We start from the raw sequence: 17,601 nt of genomic DNA on the forward strand, positions 1-17,601 counted from the left end.
ATATCGATTGTGTATTAAATTTTTAAATTTACTATTAAAAATAATTGAAAATAGTAAATAAAAACAATTTAAAAAATTGAAATAGAAAATCGATGCCTAAAATATTCGCACTTTGATTTTTGCCAAAATGTCTTAGTGTTTGTTAATGTTCTTAATATCAAATCAAAAACTATCGGTGCATGGAACAATCGAGACTATCGATAGTGCCAACAACTAGCAAAAAGCAACCACTCATCAAACCGGCATCAGCACCGAAAAAGCGAGAAATATTCGCCTGAGTTTAAACCAAATTTTCGTAGAGTAGACGCCAACGCATGCCAAAATGACGCACACAAACACAAATTGGATCCTGGCATTTTTCGGCACTCTTCTGGCTTTGGAGCTAGTGACAGGCTCCGAAAACAATGAGTATATGAAGCGGGAACACAGTCTGGTGCGTCCATTTCAAGGTAAGATAACACTTTATGATGCATAGCTGTGCGTGCCAGAGGCATGCCATAAACACGACACGATTCGTTATCCATTCCAGGCGTTGGCGTTATACTACCCCACTGGGATTTTCTGGGCAACACAATGGTCACCAGTAACTACATAAGACTGACACCGGATTTGCAATCAAAGAGCGGCGCACTGTGGAACTATTCGGTATGCGGGCATTAAAATTGTATTTATTAAATAATTGTTGCAAATGTATATCTATTGCAGCCCATCATGGGACGCAATTGGGAGGTTCACGTTGGGTTCAAAGTACATGGCAAGGGCAATGAGCTGTTTGGCGATGGATTCGCCATTTGGTATACCAAGGATCGGATGCAAACTGGTCCTGTTTTTGGCAGCAAAGATCATTTCTCTGGGCTGGCCATTATACTGGACACCTACAGCAATCACAACGGACCGCATAATGTAAGTGGCATGTACGCCTGTGGCAATGTTATCCTAATCCCTTTTTGCATTCAGCATCAACATCCCTATTTGAGCGCTATGGTCAATAACGGTACCTGGAGCTATGATCACGACCGAGATGGCACGCATACCCAACTGGCCGGCTGTGAAGTGCGCTTCCGTAATGTGGATTACGACACATTTATAAGCATCCGATATGAGAACGATGTGTTGTCCGTTTCGACGGATCTCGAGAATCGCAACGAGTGGAAAAACTGCTTTGTGGTTAACAATGTGGAGCTGCCCACGGGCTATTACTTTGGCATGTCAGCAACAACGGGTGACTTGTCCGATAACCATGACATACATAGCTTCAAGTTCTTTGATATTGACACAAATATCAGTGTAAGTACTAATATGGGCAGGCAGGCTTAATTATTAATTAATTAATTTGTACTGCAGCATGACGAGATCTTGCAGCGTAGCAACATTATTCCAAATGCCAAAACATTTGAAGCGCCGCGAGAGCACAAAGATGATCCCAAGCCAGGAATGTCGAATGCCAAGATCTTTTTCATACTGCTATTTGTGGTGCTGGTGACGGCGGGCGTGGCAATTTTCGCCATATCGTATTTCAAGGATCGCAATGCGCGAAAACGCTTCTACTGAAAAAGCGAGAGCTCCAACTGCAACAGCAACAATAAAAGCAACCAAACCTAGGCATAGTCTACCAAAACATCATGTTACAAGCAGCAGCTGACAAGAAGTTTAAAGTCCTCTTAAAGTTAATTTATATTGAATGTACCCATTACGACGATACTTGTTCTTAAGTTATCTAGACTACCACGCGGTTTTTGTTAGAATGTTCTTATTTTGTCGAAAATTGTGGATCAGGCAAAACAACGACGCACGCAACGGGGAAGACGAATGGGCAATTGTTAAATTTAAGTGAAAATTTTGTATCCTGAACTATAGACAAATTGAGACCGTAAGAATATTATTGCAGTGTGTACATTACATTAGAGAAAAGATTTAAAAAAGAAACGACCAAACAACTGCAAACACTTTAATTGGTTAGACCCAGTGATGGTGCTGGCGCTGCCGGCTGCCCGAGGCTGAACGCGGTGGCGTCGGCCGCACCGTGGCCAACATGGACTCGATCTGGCGCACCTGATTGCTGACAAATCGATCGCTGGGCGGCTCATTGCGTTCACTCTCCAAGTTATCGTTGGACTTGTGCATCCCACTCAATATGCACTGTTCAAACAATGACTTGGACTGGCCGTCGTCCAGCGAATCGTCTGAGCTGTAATCAGTCTTGGCGCCAGCGATTGTCTGTCGTCTGTGGTTGCTGGGCTTGGGCAGCGTGTTCGTCAGACTGGAGCTGGTGCTGGCACTGGCGCCGCTCGGTTGGGGTCTGCAACTGCCGGCGGCAATGGCCTGAAAGGTAACGAGATTATGTGACAGCATCCACAGAAGCTTTCTTTAAGTGTGCGCTTACCTGACTCAGTAGATTGCAGTCATCGTCCGAATCCATTGATAATGAGCTGAGCGAATCGCTGCGTTTGGGCAGCACATGTGCTGCACTTCGTCGTGGTGGCAATTTGGGCGCCAATTCGGCATTCCTAGGTAAAAGCTGCGGCGGCTTCAGTGCACGCGCCGGACCCACTTGCGCCGAGCCTACGGTCAAGCTGGAGAGTCCAGAGATTACGGAGAAATTGCAAGGGCTGTCCTCGACGTAGTACTTATTCATCTCATCCGTTACGGGCAGATAACTGGGCAGAGCGCTGCCGCCGCAGCGCATCTTGGATATGGCATCCTCATTAACCTGGGCTTGTGGCATCTGCTCTGCATTGGCATTCTGGTCATTTGCAGTGGAGGCTATGGAAAGCACCGAGAGATTGCTATTGCTGCCCGCCTTGGACAGCAGCGCAGGCGTATCCTCGGTGCAGTAGCTGCGCGGCGCATCGTTGCCATTAAGGTCATTTCCATTGGAATTACTGTTCCCGCTGGCACTTAGCTGCAATGTCTCCAGCTTGCGTTCGCGACGCGGCGACTGCGGCATGCTCTGCGTGGGTGAATCCGGCAGCTCCGAGGGTGAGATGACGCCGCTTTGCATGCGACTGTATTCACTTATAACCGAAGCATTGTCATCACAGCCAATGGTCTCATCATTGACCAGGGAATCCATGGAGCTGCGTCTGGAGAACATCAGCGGCGTCTCCAGTGCGGAGTCAATGGCCTGGCTGTTGCTGTTGTTGTTGTTGTTGTTGTTAGTTGGAGTTACCGCAACAGGCTGTTGTGGTGCATTGGCTGACTTGGGCACAACAACAAGCTGCTTGGGGGCGCCCTCCGTGAGGCTGTTGAGCGAGTCGAAGCGACTGAAGCAGCCGGGCGTGCCTTCCTCGCAATAGTTGATTGGCCGCTCGCCGGGCTCCGGCTCTGGCGTGTGCAAACAGGCGTCGGGTTTAACGGCTGTCAGATTCTCCAGTGCATTGCTGCGCAAGTTGAGCGTCTTGGGACGCTCAGCCTGATCGCTGCTCAAATCGCAGGCTGACGCAGACTTGGCGAGCGGCGCAGCAGCGGGGCTGCCAGTTTCGTCCAGTATAAGCAGTATCTCGTTGCTGTCCTCGCGCACCGCTGGCTGCGGCTGTGCCGCTTGCGCGGATCGTCTTTCCTTGTAGCGCGCACTGAAATCCGTAGGCTGATCCAGGTCGATGGAGTTGTCGAAACTGGCCTTGGCCGGCTTGTGCTCGCTGTAGCTGTACTTCATCGAGTAGTCAATCGGTTGCTCCTCCGTGGGCGTGCCGTAATGGCTCTTGACTGTGGCCGCGCTCATTTTGCGCTGCTCAAAGGCGCTGTCGGATTTGGTGGAGTATTTTGTGGAATCGGAGTCGGATTTGCCGGAATAGATGGACTCGCGGCTTTCGCATTTGCGTGGCAACGTGTTGCTCCCGTTGCTGCTGCTGCTGGCCGTGCCGGGACGCATTTTCTTCAGTGAGCCCGTGGGATTGCTGCTCAGCCGCATGGAGCTGTAACGTCGCGGCAGCGTGCCCGCATGGCCGTCCAGCTCCTTTGGCGGCAGCTCGTTATTGGTGGCCAGCTCAAGGGCGTTGCGATAATTGACCAAGTTCTTGAGCGCAGATGCGCTGCCCTCAGCTACCATGGGATTCTTCGAGCTGGCAAGAGCGCGGAGCAGTGGAATGGCATTGTGATCGATAAGAAACTGCTGATCCTGGGGGCAGCGTGCGGACAGATTCCAGAGCGTGCCGCATGAATTGCTCACAACCGTCTGGTTATCCGACTTCAGCTGTTGCAGCAGAATGGCCAAACAGTTGTGCTCTCGCAGGATCTGACGATACGATTCACAGACAGCTATGTGGCTGGACACGTTGCGCAATATGCCGCCGGCATTCTCGACAATCTTCAGCGTTTTGCTGGGTCCCTCGTAGCTAAGCATTTGCACAAGAAACCCCAGTGCGCCATCGACGGCACAGAACTCCGCCTTGTTGGTGCTGCAGTGCGCCGACAGGTTCCACAGAGCTGACAGAATTGCCTTCAAGGTGTTCTCGCTTTTGTTGTGCATGGCGGCCAAGGCGAGAGCCGTCACTGTGCCCAGCTCATTGAATATGGTCTTCAGGTGTTTGTCCGCGCGCCACGAGAGATTGCGCAAAACGCTGGCCGTGGCCTGCAGCAGATCATCAATATCTGCAGCGGCGTTTGAGTCGAGCTGCGCTACCAGCGCCTCCATGAACTGCTTTTGGCCGCAGAGCAGCGACTTGTTGTTCTCCTCGCCGCAGGTGAGATTCGTTAGCGTCATGAGCGCATAGCGTCGCAGTAGATTGCATTGATCTCTGCCCGCTGCCGGGCCGTGCACGGCATGATCCAGATGCACCAGATTTGGTATGGCTTTTAGGGCGCCCAGCTCGCACATGGTCTGGCGATGCTCCTCATCGAAGCTGGCCTTCATCAGCAGCTTCATGGCGGCCAATGGATGACGCTCCTCATCGTCGGCAATCGATTCGCCGCCGCTTTGCAGTTGTGTGCGCAAAAAATTACAGCTATAATCATGGATTTGATCCAGCAGTCGCAGCACCTTCACTTCCCGCTGATTCCCCTGGACAATGTTGTGCAGGGCTTGGCTGGCGTTCTTGCGCGCGGCTCCGCCCGCGACGGCTCCATCGTCATTGGCATGCAGAATTTTCACCAATAGCTGAATGCAGTCGGAGCTGCGCAGTGCGGCGCAGGTATCCGCATTCCTCGATAACTCCAGAAAGTTGCGCGTTAGCTCCAGTTGCTTGTGAGCGTCGCTCTCGTTCAGCGTCATGTTTGCAAATGATTTCCACTTTATTGATTTTGCCGGGCTTAACGCTAAAACTCTCTCGCACTCGCTGTAGCTTTGTACCTAAGCGTATTCCAGGAAATAATATTTGCCTGTCCTTTGAGGCACTGTTAACGCGCAGGTAGCCGACATGTGCTATGTTGTGAGGTGCTTCATAATAGCTAGGTAAAAATAACCTACAGCGCAGAAGCAGCTGCCTTTGTTTGGATGCTGCTGTTACACTCGTATCGGGTTTGAAAAGCAACAAGTTATCGATAGTTGCATTTCATGGCATAAGAAAATACAAGGTATCGCGCACAGCGTTTTCAGCTGCGATGCACTAAAGTTCTAGGGATGCAGTAAACTGTCTAGTTGTGCTAAGTTTCTATAACTTAAATAACTGACTTAGAAAAACAATGTGTCTTCTTATCCTAAATCTATATATTGCAAAGGTCGTCAAACAAACGAAATATATGAAACAGTATTATTTTAAGCTTCATCTTAGCGTGTCTATATTTTTATATATAATTTGTATTTTATTTGATTTTCATAAATAGCATACTATATTTAATGTAACAATAGGTAATTTGTAAGATTTTAAAATTTAAAAGTCCACCGTTGTGACGTCACAATTAATACGGTCATTTAACGTATACGTATCGTAATATTCTAAGAAACATTGTGTCTTTCTACCATCACTAGTTGATGTTACGTTACGTCACGCAAATCAGCTGGTCACACAGCTGCTACGCCGCATTGAGCTAGTCGTAGAAAAGAATGAATTTCTTGAAAAAGGTAAATAAAACAATTAATAAATAGCAGTTAAACGTTATTCGTGTTGCCTTTTTTAGGTGCCTACGCAAATATTGCCACTGGCTGAGGCACAGCTCAGCCTGAGCAACAAATCGGCATTGCACACCAGCGCAGTTTGCTGTCGCGTGCAGTCTGGACGTTACCGCATAACCGTAAAACGGGATCGGCCGCTCACCTACGAGATGGCCAATCCGCCGCATTTTATTGGACATCGCAAGTCCTGGAACTCTTGGAACACATGTATGTGCGCTACATTTGCTTTTATTGAATTTTATAGAATTTCATAAACATTTTTCAGCCACTCTTAAGGATGCCTTGCGTCCGTCTCAGACAGCCATCGAGGATGTCTTCATTCGCAAGTTTGTAACTGGCACCTGGCATGCGCTCGTCTGTTCCGAAATTATTATAAAGCGACAACACAATACAATACGCATTGCTGCCATCATACGACAGGCGATTAGCCCCCGCAAAATGTACTTCCTTATTGGCTACACGGAAGAGCTGCTCTCCTATTGGATGCAATGCCCCGTCACTCTCGAGTTTCAGACGGTGGCCGACAAGAAGGACGTGGTCTTTAAATATATTTAGTACCTATGCGTTTATACTTGGCTCTACAATATATTTAAACTTATAGTACATACATTTTTTAGTGGCTACTCAATGCGCGTATTCCACCTCGCTGTTATTGCTGTGCCAAGATTTAATGGCTTTGTTTACAATGACCCCATCCTTATCTTTGACCTGAAAAATAGGCAACGATCAGGTACCTTTAAAATGTGATATGTATGCTTCATACCGTCTCGATCAATGCTTTCAGCTCCTCCTGAGAGCTTAGATCGAATATCAAAGACTTGATGTCTTTCACCAGCTCCAGAAAGAGGAATACGACGATCTTCTTGGCGCCACCGCATACCTTGTCCCAAATTTTGACTAACATAGTCTCGCAAATGACCCCGGCGAAGCAGGTTATATACCAGTTCTCCAAGAGCTTCGAGTTAATATCAAATAGACCAAGCTTTTCTAAGCGACTGCAATCAAAAAACTGATTTCAATAAAAAACAGTTGTATACAATATATATAGTACCTACTAAAATAATCCAATGTCTTCGCGCTTGAGTAGTATCTGGGTCAATTCCTTTAGTTTGCCACATTCCTTCTTCAGGTCACGCGTATACTGGTAGAACTCCTTGGCTATCCAGTACGTTTCCACTTCATCGTCAAATATGTCAAGTAGTGTGCGCACAATTTCAACGAAATGATTGTCATCTGCCTGAGCTCCGGCTCGAATATTACTATGCAACAGCCGATTGTTTTCCAGTAACCACATTTTATACAGCACCAAATCTCTGGACCTTGAGTCCAGGTCTACGCAACGCATTACAGTCACGGCACGCAGCAAATCCTCGTAGACCTGGCGACGTTGCTCCCGAACATATTCAGTATTGCTTTTGTGCAGTGGCATTATACCCATTATCAGACTCCAGAGCAGACTGCGCTGCTGTGCTGGGACCGTATAGGTATATACGAAGTGCTTCAGCTTGGCCAGATTGCGTATGTCATCCTGTAGCAGTTTATCGAGTGATTTCTTTTCTTCAACGCTAAAACAGCCAACTTTTTCATAGTAACTAGATCTAAAATTACGCTCATCTGTGGTCATCTTTCATATGTATTTCATCTATTTCTCCGTGCTTTGTTTATTTCAAGTCGCTCGACTGGGGCAGCAGCAGCAAACAGCAGAAATAACCCTAAAAATGTCAAAATTTAATGAATTTTGAATTGGTCAAATTTAGACTAAACTCTGGTCACTTTTTTCTAAGTAAAACTCATTGGCGCCAATTCCAGAAATATTTGAATATTAAGAGACCTTTGCGTTTAATATAATGATATCAATTAATTATTTAAAGTACTTTTTGGTTGTATTACATTAAAATTAATTTAGCTTATAATTTGGCAAGCTCACCATAATTTACCGAACAGTTGAAATCAGCTGTTCATATACTACAGCTGATTGTTCTGACTCTTACTACTGCAGCTGTTACTTAAAATACTAATGTAGTTTCTTACAAGACACATGTTAAGTTAGCTCTTTTTGCGTTCACAGTTCATTTACTCCTTTTAGCGTTACGTGTCGCTTTTCCGTTACGTAGCTGACTTTGCCATTACGTAGGTACGTAAGTACCGTTGTGCATTGCATTTCGCTACAAAATGCCCAAATATTGTGTGAAAAGGTAAACAAAGCTGTTACAGTGATAAAATGTTCCAATTAAATGCATATTAAAGTGATGAACGCTGGCCAAGTAACATATTATTTAACTAATCAAAGCAAAGGCGGCAATTGTTAATAAATCGAAAAGCCTATCTACATGTATTACACACTGTTGCTGTCTTCGCAGAGGCTGAAAATTAAAATCAATAATTCAATCAGAAAATCAAAACACAAATGTGTTTATGATAATTTATGCAATTATGCCACATTTGTACTGTTTCTTGATTCTCTTTGCAGTTGCAGTTGATAAATTCAAATGTTATGCTCTGCATTTGCATTTGTTGTTGTTGTTGTTGTTGTTGTTTTTGCCGTACACGTTGCAAGGGCTTGGACAGGGCAAAATGGAACAGGAGATTGGCACCTGGGACTCAGTTCTGCTGGAAAACCTGTCCGAGGATAGCTTCATAAGCAACATACATCAGCGTTACAAGCGCGACCATATATATGTAAGTAATCCTGAGAATCGACTTGGATCACATTTGATGTCTCGCCTTTAGACCTACATTGGAACTTCTGTTGTGGCTTTGAATCCATATCATCACATATCTGAGCATTCGTTGGAGAATATACGCAACTATGGCAATAAAGGCATTTTTCAGCTGCCACCACACATGTAAGTCCGCTCCCTGTTTTGAGGATAATCCCTGTAATATAATCGTTTAATCCTGGACAGCTATGGGCTTACCAATTTGGCTTATCAATCTCTCAAGGATCAGAGCGAGGATCAGTGCGTGCTGCTCACTGGCGAGGGAGGCGCTGGCAAAACGGAGACCTTTAAAATGATTGTCAATTTTCTTACACACATACAGGATCGTGCGCCTTGCACTGGCACCCCAAATGAACTACGCAAGCAGTCCTCCGGCAGCTCGACGAGCGGCATGGGCATACATGCCCACCGACGCGCCTCGAGCAGCTGCTCTGGCACCGCTAATTTTATCATATGCAAAAACAACGCAGCTTCCGCAAACAGTCAAGGCAGCACATCCAATTCACGTCGCCAGTCGCCGTCACCGGGTCCGGGTCCGGGGCCAGGTGCGATACAGCGGTCGCGAATGCGTGCCGAGAGCATCGAACGCCAAGCCAGGCGCAACATGCGTGAAAAAATTGTTGACTTTGACTTTTCGCATCACAAAAGCACTGAGAATATCAGCACGCTGCTGGAATCGGCCGCTTCCCATGGACATTTGCATCCAACGAAATCATGCTTCAAGCATCAACAGATACAAGTCAACACCTGCACTGCCACCTATGGACCGCTGGCCGGGACGCCCTCGCGAACGGGCTCGTCCAGCACGTCGCCCAAGTACTTGCACGGCGGCTGCCGTCAGTGCGGCCACAGCAAATGCACACGCGCCCAAAGCCTGGAGAAGGAGGAGCGCGACGCCGCTCTGATATTGCTGCGGGGCAGCAATAGCCGCCTGTCTACTGCCAACCAACTGCAGCAACCGCAACGCGGTAGCTGTTCGAATCTGGTGCGACAGCACTCAAACGAAAGCCAAGCGGAGCGACAGCTGTCCACTGGCTCCACGCAACGTATATCGCTGTACGATGCACACAAGCTGAGCAAGGTGCTTGGCAGCGCTAATGTTTCGCCCACGCCCTCGGCTAGCTCCTCGTTGCATAGACGCCACAAGTCGCCCAGCTTGCGGCTGCGCGAGTGCGTCACCTGCGCGGATGTCTTCCTGGAGGCCATGGGCAATGCCTGCACACTAAAGAACAACAACTCCAGCAGATATGTAAGTCGTTTCTCTATCCATAGCTCTTAGTAAATACTAATATATGGTTCTTGCATGCTTTCAGGGCAAACTGTTTGACATTGAAATCGACTTCAAGGGAGATCCCATGGGCGTGCACATAACCCACTGTAAGTAGCTAAAGATTAAACTCTTAAATTGGAATTAAAATACATTACTATGAAATTATTTCCATGCCTAACTCACATAAGATATGTTGGAAAAGGTTTGAATTGTTCGATATATCAGCTATTAATAATTTACTCACTCTTCTGTATGCCTCTTTTTTTATGATCTCCATTTAGACTCGCATCACGGATACCATGATTGGCGAGCGCAATTTTCACATATTTTATCAGTTGCTGTTGGGCGCGGATCTTCAGTTACTAAGTAAGTTTGTTTCCAATTACAAATCGTATTTGATTAACTAATTATTTTGTTTAAAGAATCTCTGAAGTTGTTTCGCAATGTGGAAAAGTATGAACTGCTGCGGAATACAACTGCCATGGAAGAGGATCGTGCCAACTTTCATTACACAAAGGTCAGTTGTAATTATTATATTATCAAAGTAAAGTCATCAAATTAATTACATTAACAGCGTTCACTAGACGTGCTTGGTTTGAGCTGTGATGAGACCAACTCTATTTTTCGAGTTATTGCCGTGGTCCTGAAGCTGGGCAACTTCATGTTTGTGCCCGTGACCAACATTGATGGCACCGAAGGCTGTCAGGTTTCGAATGTCTATGGTATGTCCCAAAACTAAGCTAAAAACCCAATTTGAAGTTCTTGTTCTTGTAGAAGTGCAAGAGACTGCGCAGCTGCTCAATTTAGAAGCTCAAATTTTAATCAATTGCCTGACGCGAGCGAACAGCACGAGCAGCACACAGGAGGATGTTGGCTGTGAAATGGATGCCAGGCAGGCTGCCAGCAATCGGAACACGCTCTGTCGTACACTCTACAGTCGCCTATTTACCTGGCTGGTGAATAAGATCAATGAGACAATGAAGTCCACGCAGCGCGAAAAGAATCTTGCCCTGCTCGACTTTTACGGCTTTGAGGTGCTGGATCATAATTCCTTCGAGCAGTTTGCCATTAACTACAGTGCCGAAAAGATACATCAGGTACGTTGCAAATGTGACACAATAGTTGGCAATTGTATTAACGTGCCTTCTTCCTTATCAGAATTTTGTGTTCAATGTGTTGCGCTCAGAGCAGGAGCTGTATTTGCGAGAGGGCCTGGATTGGTCGCGCATCGATTACTTTGACAACGAGTCCATATGCGAACTGATTGATAAGCCCAGCTATGGCATTTTAAGTCTAATTAACGAACCCCATCTGAACAACAACGAGTCACTGTTGCTGCGCATACAGCAATGCTGCGCCGGCCATCCCAATTTCATGACCAGCGGCAGCAATTCCATGTGCTTTCAGTAAGTCCATTCCAGCACTGCTAGACCGTAACTAAAAATGTATATTATATTCCAAAGAATTCGCCACTTTGCCAATGTTGTTAACTATTCTGTACATCGATTTTTGGAAAAGAACTCGGACATGCTGCCGAAATATATAAGCGCTGCCTTCTATCAGAGCCAACTGTCGCTGGTGCAGAGCCTATTCCCGGAGGGAAATCCGCGCCGGCAGGCCAGCAAAAAGCCAACAACGCTCAGCACCAATATACGCACGCAGCTTCAAACTTTGTTGTCCATCGTGAAGCATCGTCGCGCCCATTATGTGTTCTGCATAAAGCCCAACGAATGCAAGCAGTCGCATCAGTTCGATTTGGCCTTGGTGCAGCATCAGGTGCGCTACATGTCGCTGATGCCGCTGGTGCATCTCTGTCGCACTGGACACTGTTACCATTTGCCGCACGTCAAGTTCTTTCAACGCTACAAGCTGCTCAACAGTTTGACCTGGCCGCATTTCCATGGCGGCAGCCAGGTGGAGGGCATAGCTCTGATCATACGCAATCTGCCGCTGCCGTCGGCTGAGTTTACGCTCGGCACCAAGAATGTGTTCGTGCGCAGTCCGCGCACCGTCTACGAGCTGGAACAGTTTCGCCGGCTGCGCATCTCCGAGCTGGCTGTGCTCATACAGAAAATGTTTCGTATGTATCATGCCAGAAAGCGTTATAGGCGCATGCGCCACAGCCAAATGGTCATCTCGAGTGCGTGGCGCACGTGGCGTGTAAGTAGCTGCTGCACTGCAGCATTTGCATGGCTATCACAAAATTTGATGTACATATTTCTATATATGATTTTTTTATTTTTATATATGTAGGAGTGCCGTTTCGGCATTCCCTTCACGGGCCGTAGGCATTTGTGGAGTTTATATCGTGTCGTAAGCATTGCATGTTCTTACTCCCACTCATACCCCACCCAGATATCCAATTAATGCATAAGTACTTATCGTTTGTTTTAATCAACTTTTGGCAGGCACGCGAGGAATATCGTTCTCTGAAGTACAAGCGTCAGGTCAAATGGGCCGTCGATGTCATTGCGCGTAACTATCATCAGTGGAAGATCCGACAGTATCTGCTCACCATTCCCTTACGTCTGCCGCCGAACACGCTGAGTCCGCTTTCCTTGGAATGGCCAGCGGCGCCTGGTTTTCTGGCGGATGCATCGCGTCTGCTGCGCGCCATCTACCATCGCTGGAAGTGCTACATTTATCGCAATTCGTTCGATCAAACGGCTCGCAATCGCATGAGGGAAAAAGTGACTGCCAGCATTATATTCAAGGATCGCAAGGCATCCTATGCGCGCAGGTCAGTCCTCGCTCACTTAAATATGTCAAAGGTTTGCTTATCGAAATATATATATTTTTAATTTGCAGCGTGGCTCATCCCTTTGTGGGCGACTATGTGCGGCTGCGCCACAATCAGCAGTGGAAGAAGATTTGTGCGGAGACCAATGATCAGTATGTCGTATTTGCAGACATCATTAACAAGATAGCGCGCTCCAGCGGCAAGGTACGGTTTTAGAAGCCTAAAATTAAGGGTGCATTCTGGTGGAATGGTTCCAAGAGGAGGATAAAGCACAGAGAAACGAGTGTGCCGGGTATCTCTCTCTCTGGATATTCCTTGTCTTGTATTTTCCTTATAGCTTATATATTTATGCTATATCTATTGTACTTGCAGTTTGTGCCCATTTTGCTGGTGCTGTCCACATCATCGCTGCTTCTGCTGGACCAGCGCACGCTTCAAATCAAGTATCGAGTGCCTGCCTCGGAGATTTATCGCATGTCCCTGAGCCCCTATCTGGATGACATTGCCGTGTTTCATGTGAAAGCGGTAACTGAAAAGAAGACTTTATTTTAAACCAATCTAATGAAAATGTATTTCTATTCAGTCGGAATTTGGTCGCAAAAAGGGTGATTTTGTGTTTCAAACGGGCCATGTCATCGAAATTGTTACCAAAATGTTTCTGGTCATACAAAATGCGACGGGCAAACCGCCAGAGATACATATAAGCACCGAGTGAGTAGTAGTAGGCCTTGTTAACAAATAGCTATGAAATTAAAATTGTTTTTTTCTTGCAGATTTGAGGCAAACTTTGGACAGCAGACGGTCATCTTCTCATTCAAATACGGCGGCTTATCGGATTTGGCACAAGGGCCGCCAAAAGTCACGCGCAAGGCAAATCGCATGGAGATAATTGTCTGATTAGTGAATTTGCAGCGTCTTTGCGCCTTGGTTTTGGTTAGTGTGCGGGTCATTTATAGGATCTCAAGTTTTTATATCAATTATATTCATTTCCAAGCAATCCGCATGCACTTATTAGATCTATGTTGACTTGGTCCCGGGGACCAAAGCATAATTTTAACAATATTTACACACACACTGACTCAAATATAATATTATTTTGCTCACAACTGACAATCAGTCTCACAAGTTCGTTGTCAAAATTGTGCCAAAATGAAAGAGGGGGTGGGTTGGGGGATAAATAACTAATTTAAATCAGCACCATTTCTTTGATATACTTAAGTAATAACTAACGAAATGAACAACTGAATTTATTTAACTAATTTTTCGAGCTAGGTTTAATTGTAAGTCAAGCACCAAGTCGATTAACATTGCAACAAAGAGAACTACGTTAGGAACGTGGCACAGTGAAGCGTTAGATATTTTACACACACAAAATACGATATTTCCGTTATAGAAACCAAAGCATTTCTCTTACATTTAAGGTTTCATACACAATAATTAGTGAACTAATGCTATAGAACTCATACAAGCATATATATATATATATATATAGCTCTATATTTACTAAACACAATATGAATCTGCGCCTCAGAACCCAGTGAGAGATAGAAGAATAAAACTCTTGTGAAACTTTTTTCCAAAAAGGTTAATTAGGAAAACTATTTACAAGCCAGAAAACATGTAGTTAAATATTTAAAAAATATATATACATACATATATAAAGTGGATAATTCAATTATACATAAATGACAAAAGGCAACCGGAACCGAAACAATATGAAACCAGACGAAAACAAATTTTACGAATGTTTGTTACAACAGTTGGTCGTACTTACATAAACTATATGATGTAGTTGTTTATATACAAAACTTGTTATTGATAGCTCAGACAGAGATCAAATGTAACTAACACTTGCATATATAGTTGAATTTCATGAACATAACTGGATCAGAGTGTGTATATTACCGACTAATTAAATGGGTAGCAACACGATGCCGAATATCTGTGTGTATGTATGAAAATAGTTTTTATTTAGATTTAAATTACATCATACAATACTCTAAAAAAGCCAAGATAAATATAAACACAATCCAACCAGTTGGTAGTTTATAAAACGAAATAAAATGATAAGAACAAAGTTTAGTAATAATAAAGCGTACGCATGGAAAAGTTTTTCTTTGTACAATATTATTCTCTTAGTCGCGTTTTAACGGTTCACTGGGCTTTATAGCATATATATGGCTGATGGACATGGTTTACAATTTCGATTTTGGCTTCTTGAGCATGTCGCGCAGGACACGACGCAATATTTTGCCGCTGGGATTTTTAGGTATCTCGTCCACGAAGAGTACGCCGCCGCGCAGGCGTTTGGCCGGCGAGGCGCGTTCGTGCACATAAGTTATCACATCCTCCTCGGTGAGCTGGACATTCGCCTGCTTGACCACAAATGCCATGGGCAGCTCGCCAGCCGCCTCATCGGGTTTGCCAATAACAGCAGCATCTTTGATCTTATCGTTGGTTAGCAAGAGTGCCTCGATTTCGGCCGGTGGCACCTGGAAGCCCTTGTATTTAATGAGCTCCTTGATGCGATCCACAATGAAGAACTCGAATGAATCGTCATAGTAGCCAATATCTCCGGTGTGTAACCAGCCGTCCTTAATGGCAGTCTGTGTTGATTTGGTATCGCCAATGTAGCCCTTCATGATGCCATCGCCTTTGAAACATAGCTCGCCCCGTTCGTTCGGTCCCAGATGTTTGCCCGTATCGGGATCAATGACCTTGGCATAGATTCCAACCTTCAGCACGCCAACGCTGCCCGGCTTGCAAAAGTCATCCGTCTGCACCAGAACACTGAGCGTCGACTCGCTGAGGCCGTAGCCCTGGCGAATGAAGGGTACACCGATTCGCTCCTTTATTTGATCTTCGGTCTCACGGCTGAGTGGTGCAGCACCGCAAAGCAAGACCATCAGCGAGGACAGATCATACTTGTCCACAATCGGATGCTTGGCCAGGAAGACCATAAGTGGCGGCACCATGAAGGCCATCATAACGCGGTATTTCTGCAATATGCGAAGTATTCAAAATATGTATATAGTTTTTAGACTTAGCTACCTCAATGGCGGAGAGAAACAGATTCTCTTCGAATTTGGGCAAATAGACGAGACGCGTGCCCATCGTGGCCGTTGTGATGAGCGTGAGGCAGCCAAAGGCATGGAACCAGGGAATGACCGTCAGCAGCGTAATCTCGGAGAGCGGCATCATGGTGGGCTGGCTGCAAAGAAACGAGTAACGAATGGATAATAAAAACAAATAAACATATATTTTCATTTAACTAACATTTGCGAATCGATCGTAGCCAACAGATTGAACTGTGTCAACTGGACACCCTTGGGCAGGCCCGTGGTGCCCGAGGAGCATACAATTAGGGCAACATCCTCAGTTTTGTTGGCCACCGGCGATGTAAAGTCGGGTTTTGTTTTGAACTTGTCGTTGTTCATCAAATCCAAGAAGGAATGCACATTTGGATGATTGCTGGAGGAGCCGCTGAGCGCAATAATGGCCTTGACAAACTTGTTCTTTTTGGCCACCTTGGCAACACGGTCAACGGTGATCTTCGAGGCGAATATGACCTTTGGACGCGACAGATTTATGGCATGATCCACCTCACGTTCGGAGTAGGTGACATTTAAGGGCGCCACGGTTGCGCCCACTGCGAATCCGGCAAACATGGCTACGGCAAAGCCAACGCTGTTCTCGCTGGACAGCCCGATGACATCGTTCTGCTTGACGCCCAGTTTCTGGAGTATTTGGGCCAATCGCACTATCGATTCGTACATAAACTTGGCACTATATTCCGTGCCAGTCACAGCGTCAATCATCACAGTTTGGTCGCCAAAGCTCTTGTATTTGTCAATAATAAACTGTCCCAAGGAGCGATAATCCTGCGCCACCCGCACGGGTATGGGCCCGCCGTAAACAATATTACCAGGCAGCAGAGTTGATGTCATGATGAACTGCAAAAATAAAAAAAATTAATGATTGCCAAGAACAAGGGTGGATTTACTCTTACAGCAAACCCCTAAATAAGCTTAAATTTTTAATTAATGTTCTTTCTTTTTCTTCAACACACTTTGAACCTGCTTAATCTTATCGAATGTTTATTAAAAAAGTTTAGTTTAAGTTAAATGATTTTCCTGCTGCTATCTATGAAAGGCAAATGTGTTTGCACACTTGAGATTGAGGGCCGCTCCAAAGGTCAGTGTTTGCCCCCCGGAGACAGAGTGGGGTGACATCCAAACCTATGGCCGTCTAACCTTCTCAAGCACGAGCTGCTTAGCATGGTTTGCAATTTAAATTAACAAGCAGTTGTTTTTCTTTCTTTAATTAATCAGCTTACTTCACAAAATGTTGGGCTTAAGACTTGCAGAGAGAATTGGCACGCTCCGTTATATTGCGGCTTCCACAACTAACTGTTCTTGACACAGAAGGCGCGGATCGAATAGCCCAGCTTTTATGCTCAGATTAGATTAATGCCACTGATAAGATTAAGGCGCAGCGCGCAGGCGCTTTAATAACATTCGCTGTGAATTAGTGTAAAATATTATATACATATATGCAGTGAAGACCCACCTACTTTACAAATATTTTAGCAAGAGCGAGCTGAGAGTCGCTTATTGTAACATTTCGCTCATGTTTACATTCGCATCAGCTGTTCGAATTTAATGCGCGTTGGCAACGCTGCAACCCTGCTGCTTAACCGAATTTATCGATTCATCGATTGATTTTGTTGTTGTTGTTGAGTGGAGAAAAACTAAGCAACGACGAAAGTTTTGAACGCTTTCTTTTTCAGTTACCATTAACTGACATTTTTTCAAATAGTTTA

General features: G+C 45.5%; 6 protein-coding genes across 12 annotated transcripts; 3 read left to right on the plus strand and 3 right to left on the minus strand.

The window, feature by feature from the left end:
• The first annotated feature begins 207 nt into the window (after positions 1 to 207).
• LOC6635062 (vesicular integral-membrane protein VIP36) lies at positions 208 to 1,937 on the plus strand. The gene is made up of 5 exons (XM_002058593.4): positions 208 to 449; positions 530 to 645; positions 706 to 903; positions 958 to 1,287; positions 1,345 to 1,937. Exons 1-5 carry the CDS (start codon positions 323 to 325, stop codon positions 1,549 to 1,551), a joined length of 978 nt encoding a protein of 325 aa, XP_002058629.1. The 5' UTR covers positions 208 to 322; the 3' UTR covers positions 1,552 to 1,937.
• Positions 1,863 to 5,466, minus strand: Apc2 (Adenomatous polyposis coli 2). Its single transcript, XM_002058594.4, has 2 exons — positions 2,384 to 5,466; positions 1,863 to 2,322 (listed from the first exon to the last, which is right to left on the minus strand). Exons 1-2 carry the CDS (start codon positions 5,207 to 5,209, stop codon positions 1,957 to 1,959), a joined length of 3,192 nt encoding a protein of 1,063 aa, XP_002058630.1. The 5' UTR covers positions 5,210 to 5,466; the 3' UTR covers positions 1,863 to 1,956.
• Positions 5,467 to 5,842: 376 nt separating this feature from the next.
• On the plus strand, positions 5,843 to 6,658 carry mRpS24 (mitochondrial ribosomal protein S24). Its single transcript, XM_002058595.4, has 3 exons — positions 5,843 to 5,998; positions 6,055 to 6,256; positions 6,315 to 6,658. The coding sequence occupies exons 1-3, from the start codon at positions 5,981 to 5,983 to the stop codon at positions 6,602 to 6,604; spliced, it is 510 nt and encodes a 169-aa protein (XP_002058631.1). The 5' UTR covers positions 5,843 to 5,980; the 3' UTR covers positions 6,605 to 6,658.
• Positions 6,449 to 7,761, minus strand: TBC1d7 (TBC1 domain family member 7). Of its 2 annotated transcripts, XM_002058596.4 has the most exons (4): positions 7,105 to 7,761; positions 6,813 to 7,044; positions 6,658 to 6,757; positions 6,449 to 6,588 (listed from the first exon to the last, which is right to left on the minus strand). In XM_002058596.4, the coding sequence occupies exons 1-3, from the start codon at positions 7,671 to 7,673 to the stop codon at positions 6,674 to 6,676; spliced, it is 885 nt and encodes a 294-aa protein (XP_002058632.1). In that variant the 5' UTR covers positions 7,674 to 7,761; the 3' UTR covers positions 6,449 to 6,588; positions 6,658 to 6,673. The 2 variants fall into 2 exon arrangements, with proteins under 2 accessions (XP_002058632.1, XP_070063752.1); XM_070207651.1 differs by having other exon boundaries at positions 6,581 to 6,757.
• A 703-nt stretch (positions 7,762 to 8,464) lies between these two features.
• Positions 8,465 to 14,891, plus strand: Myo95E (Myosin 95E). Of its 4 annotated transcripts, XM_002058597.4 has the most exons (17): positions 8,597 to 8,728; positions 8,780 to 8,895; positions 8,956 to 10,018; positions 10,083 to 10,146; positions 10,228 to 10,241; positions 10,321 to 10,405; positions 10,462 to 10,556; positions 10,614 to 10,761; positions 10,814 to 11,136; positions 11,198 to 11,445; positions 11,503 to 12,199; positions 12,293 to 12,352; positions 12,448 to 12,779; positions 12,848 to 12,983; positions 13,152 to 13,304; positions 13,363 to 13,490; positions 13,553 to 14,891. In XM_002058597.4, the coding sequence occupies exons 1-17, from the start codon at positions 8,624 to 8,626 to the stop codon at positions 13,674 to 13,676; spliced, it is 3,891 nt and encodes a 1,296-aa protein (XP_002058633.3). In that variant the 5' UTR covers positions 8,597 to 8,623; the 3' UTR covers positions 13,677 to 14,891. The 4 variants fall into 4 exon arrangements, 3 of the variants coding, with proteins under 3 accessions (XP_015024954.2, XP_002058633.3, XP_070063748.1); XM_015169468.3 differs by lacking the exon at positions 12,293 to 12,352 and having other exon boundaries at positions 8,465 to 8,728; XM_070207647.1 differs by lacking the exons at positions 8,597 to 8,728; positions 8,780 to 8,895; positions 10,228 to 10,241 and having other exon boundaries at positions 9,981 to 10,018.
• LOC6635150 (luciferin 4-monooxygenase) lies at positions 14,729 to 17,415 on the minus strand. Of its 3 annotated transcripts, none has more exons than XM_070207649.1 (4): positions 17,349 to 17,415; positions 16,056 to 16,732; positions 15,831 to 15,990; positions 14,729 to 15,778 (listed from the first exon to the last, which is right to left on the minus strand). In XM_070207649.1, the coding sequence occupies exons 2-4, from the start codon at positions 16,724 to 16,726 to the stop codon at positions 14,975 to 14,977; spliced, it is 1,635 nt and encodes a 544-aa protein (XP_070063750.1). In that variant the 5' UTR covers positions 16,727 to 16,732; positions 17,349 to 17,415; the 3' UTR covers positions 14,729 to 14,974. The 3 variants fall into 3 exon arrangements, with proteins under 3 accessions (XP_070063750.1, XP_002058634.1, XP_070063749.1); XM_002058598.4 differs by lacking the exon at positions 17,349 to 17,415 and adding an exon at positions 17,116 to 17,274; XM_070207648.1 differs by lacking the exon at positions 17,349 to 17,415 and adding an exon at positions 16,950 to 17,053.
• Positions 17,416 to 17,601: the final 186 nt, after the last annotated feature.

The sequence above is a fragment of the Drosophila virilis genome, chromosome 2 (genome assembly GCF_030788295.1).
Source record: "Drosophila virilis strain 15010-1051.87 chromosome 2, Dvir_AGI_RSII-ME, whole genome shotgun sequence".
Classification (NCBI taxonomy): Eukaryota; Metazoa; Arthropoda; class Insecta; order Diptera; family Drosophilidae; genus Drosophila; species Drosophila virilis.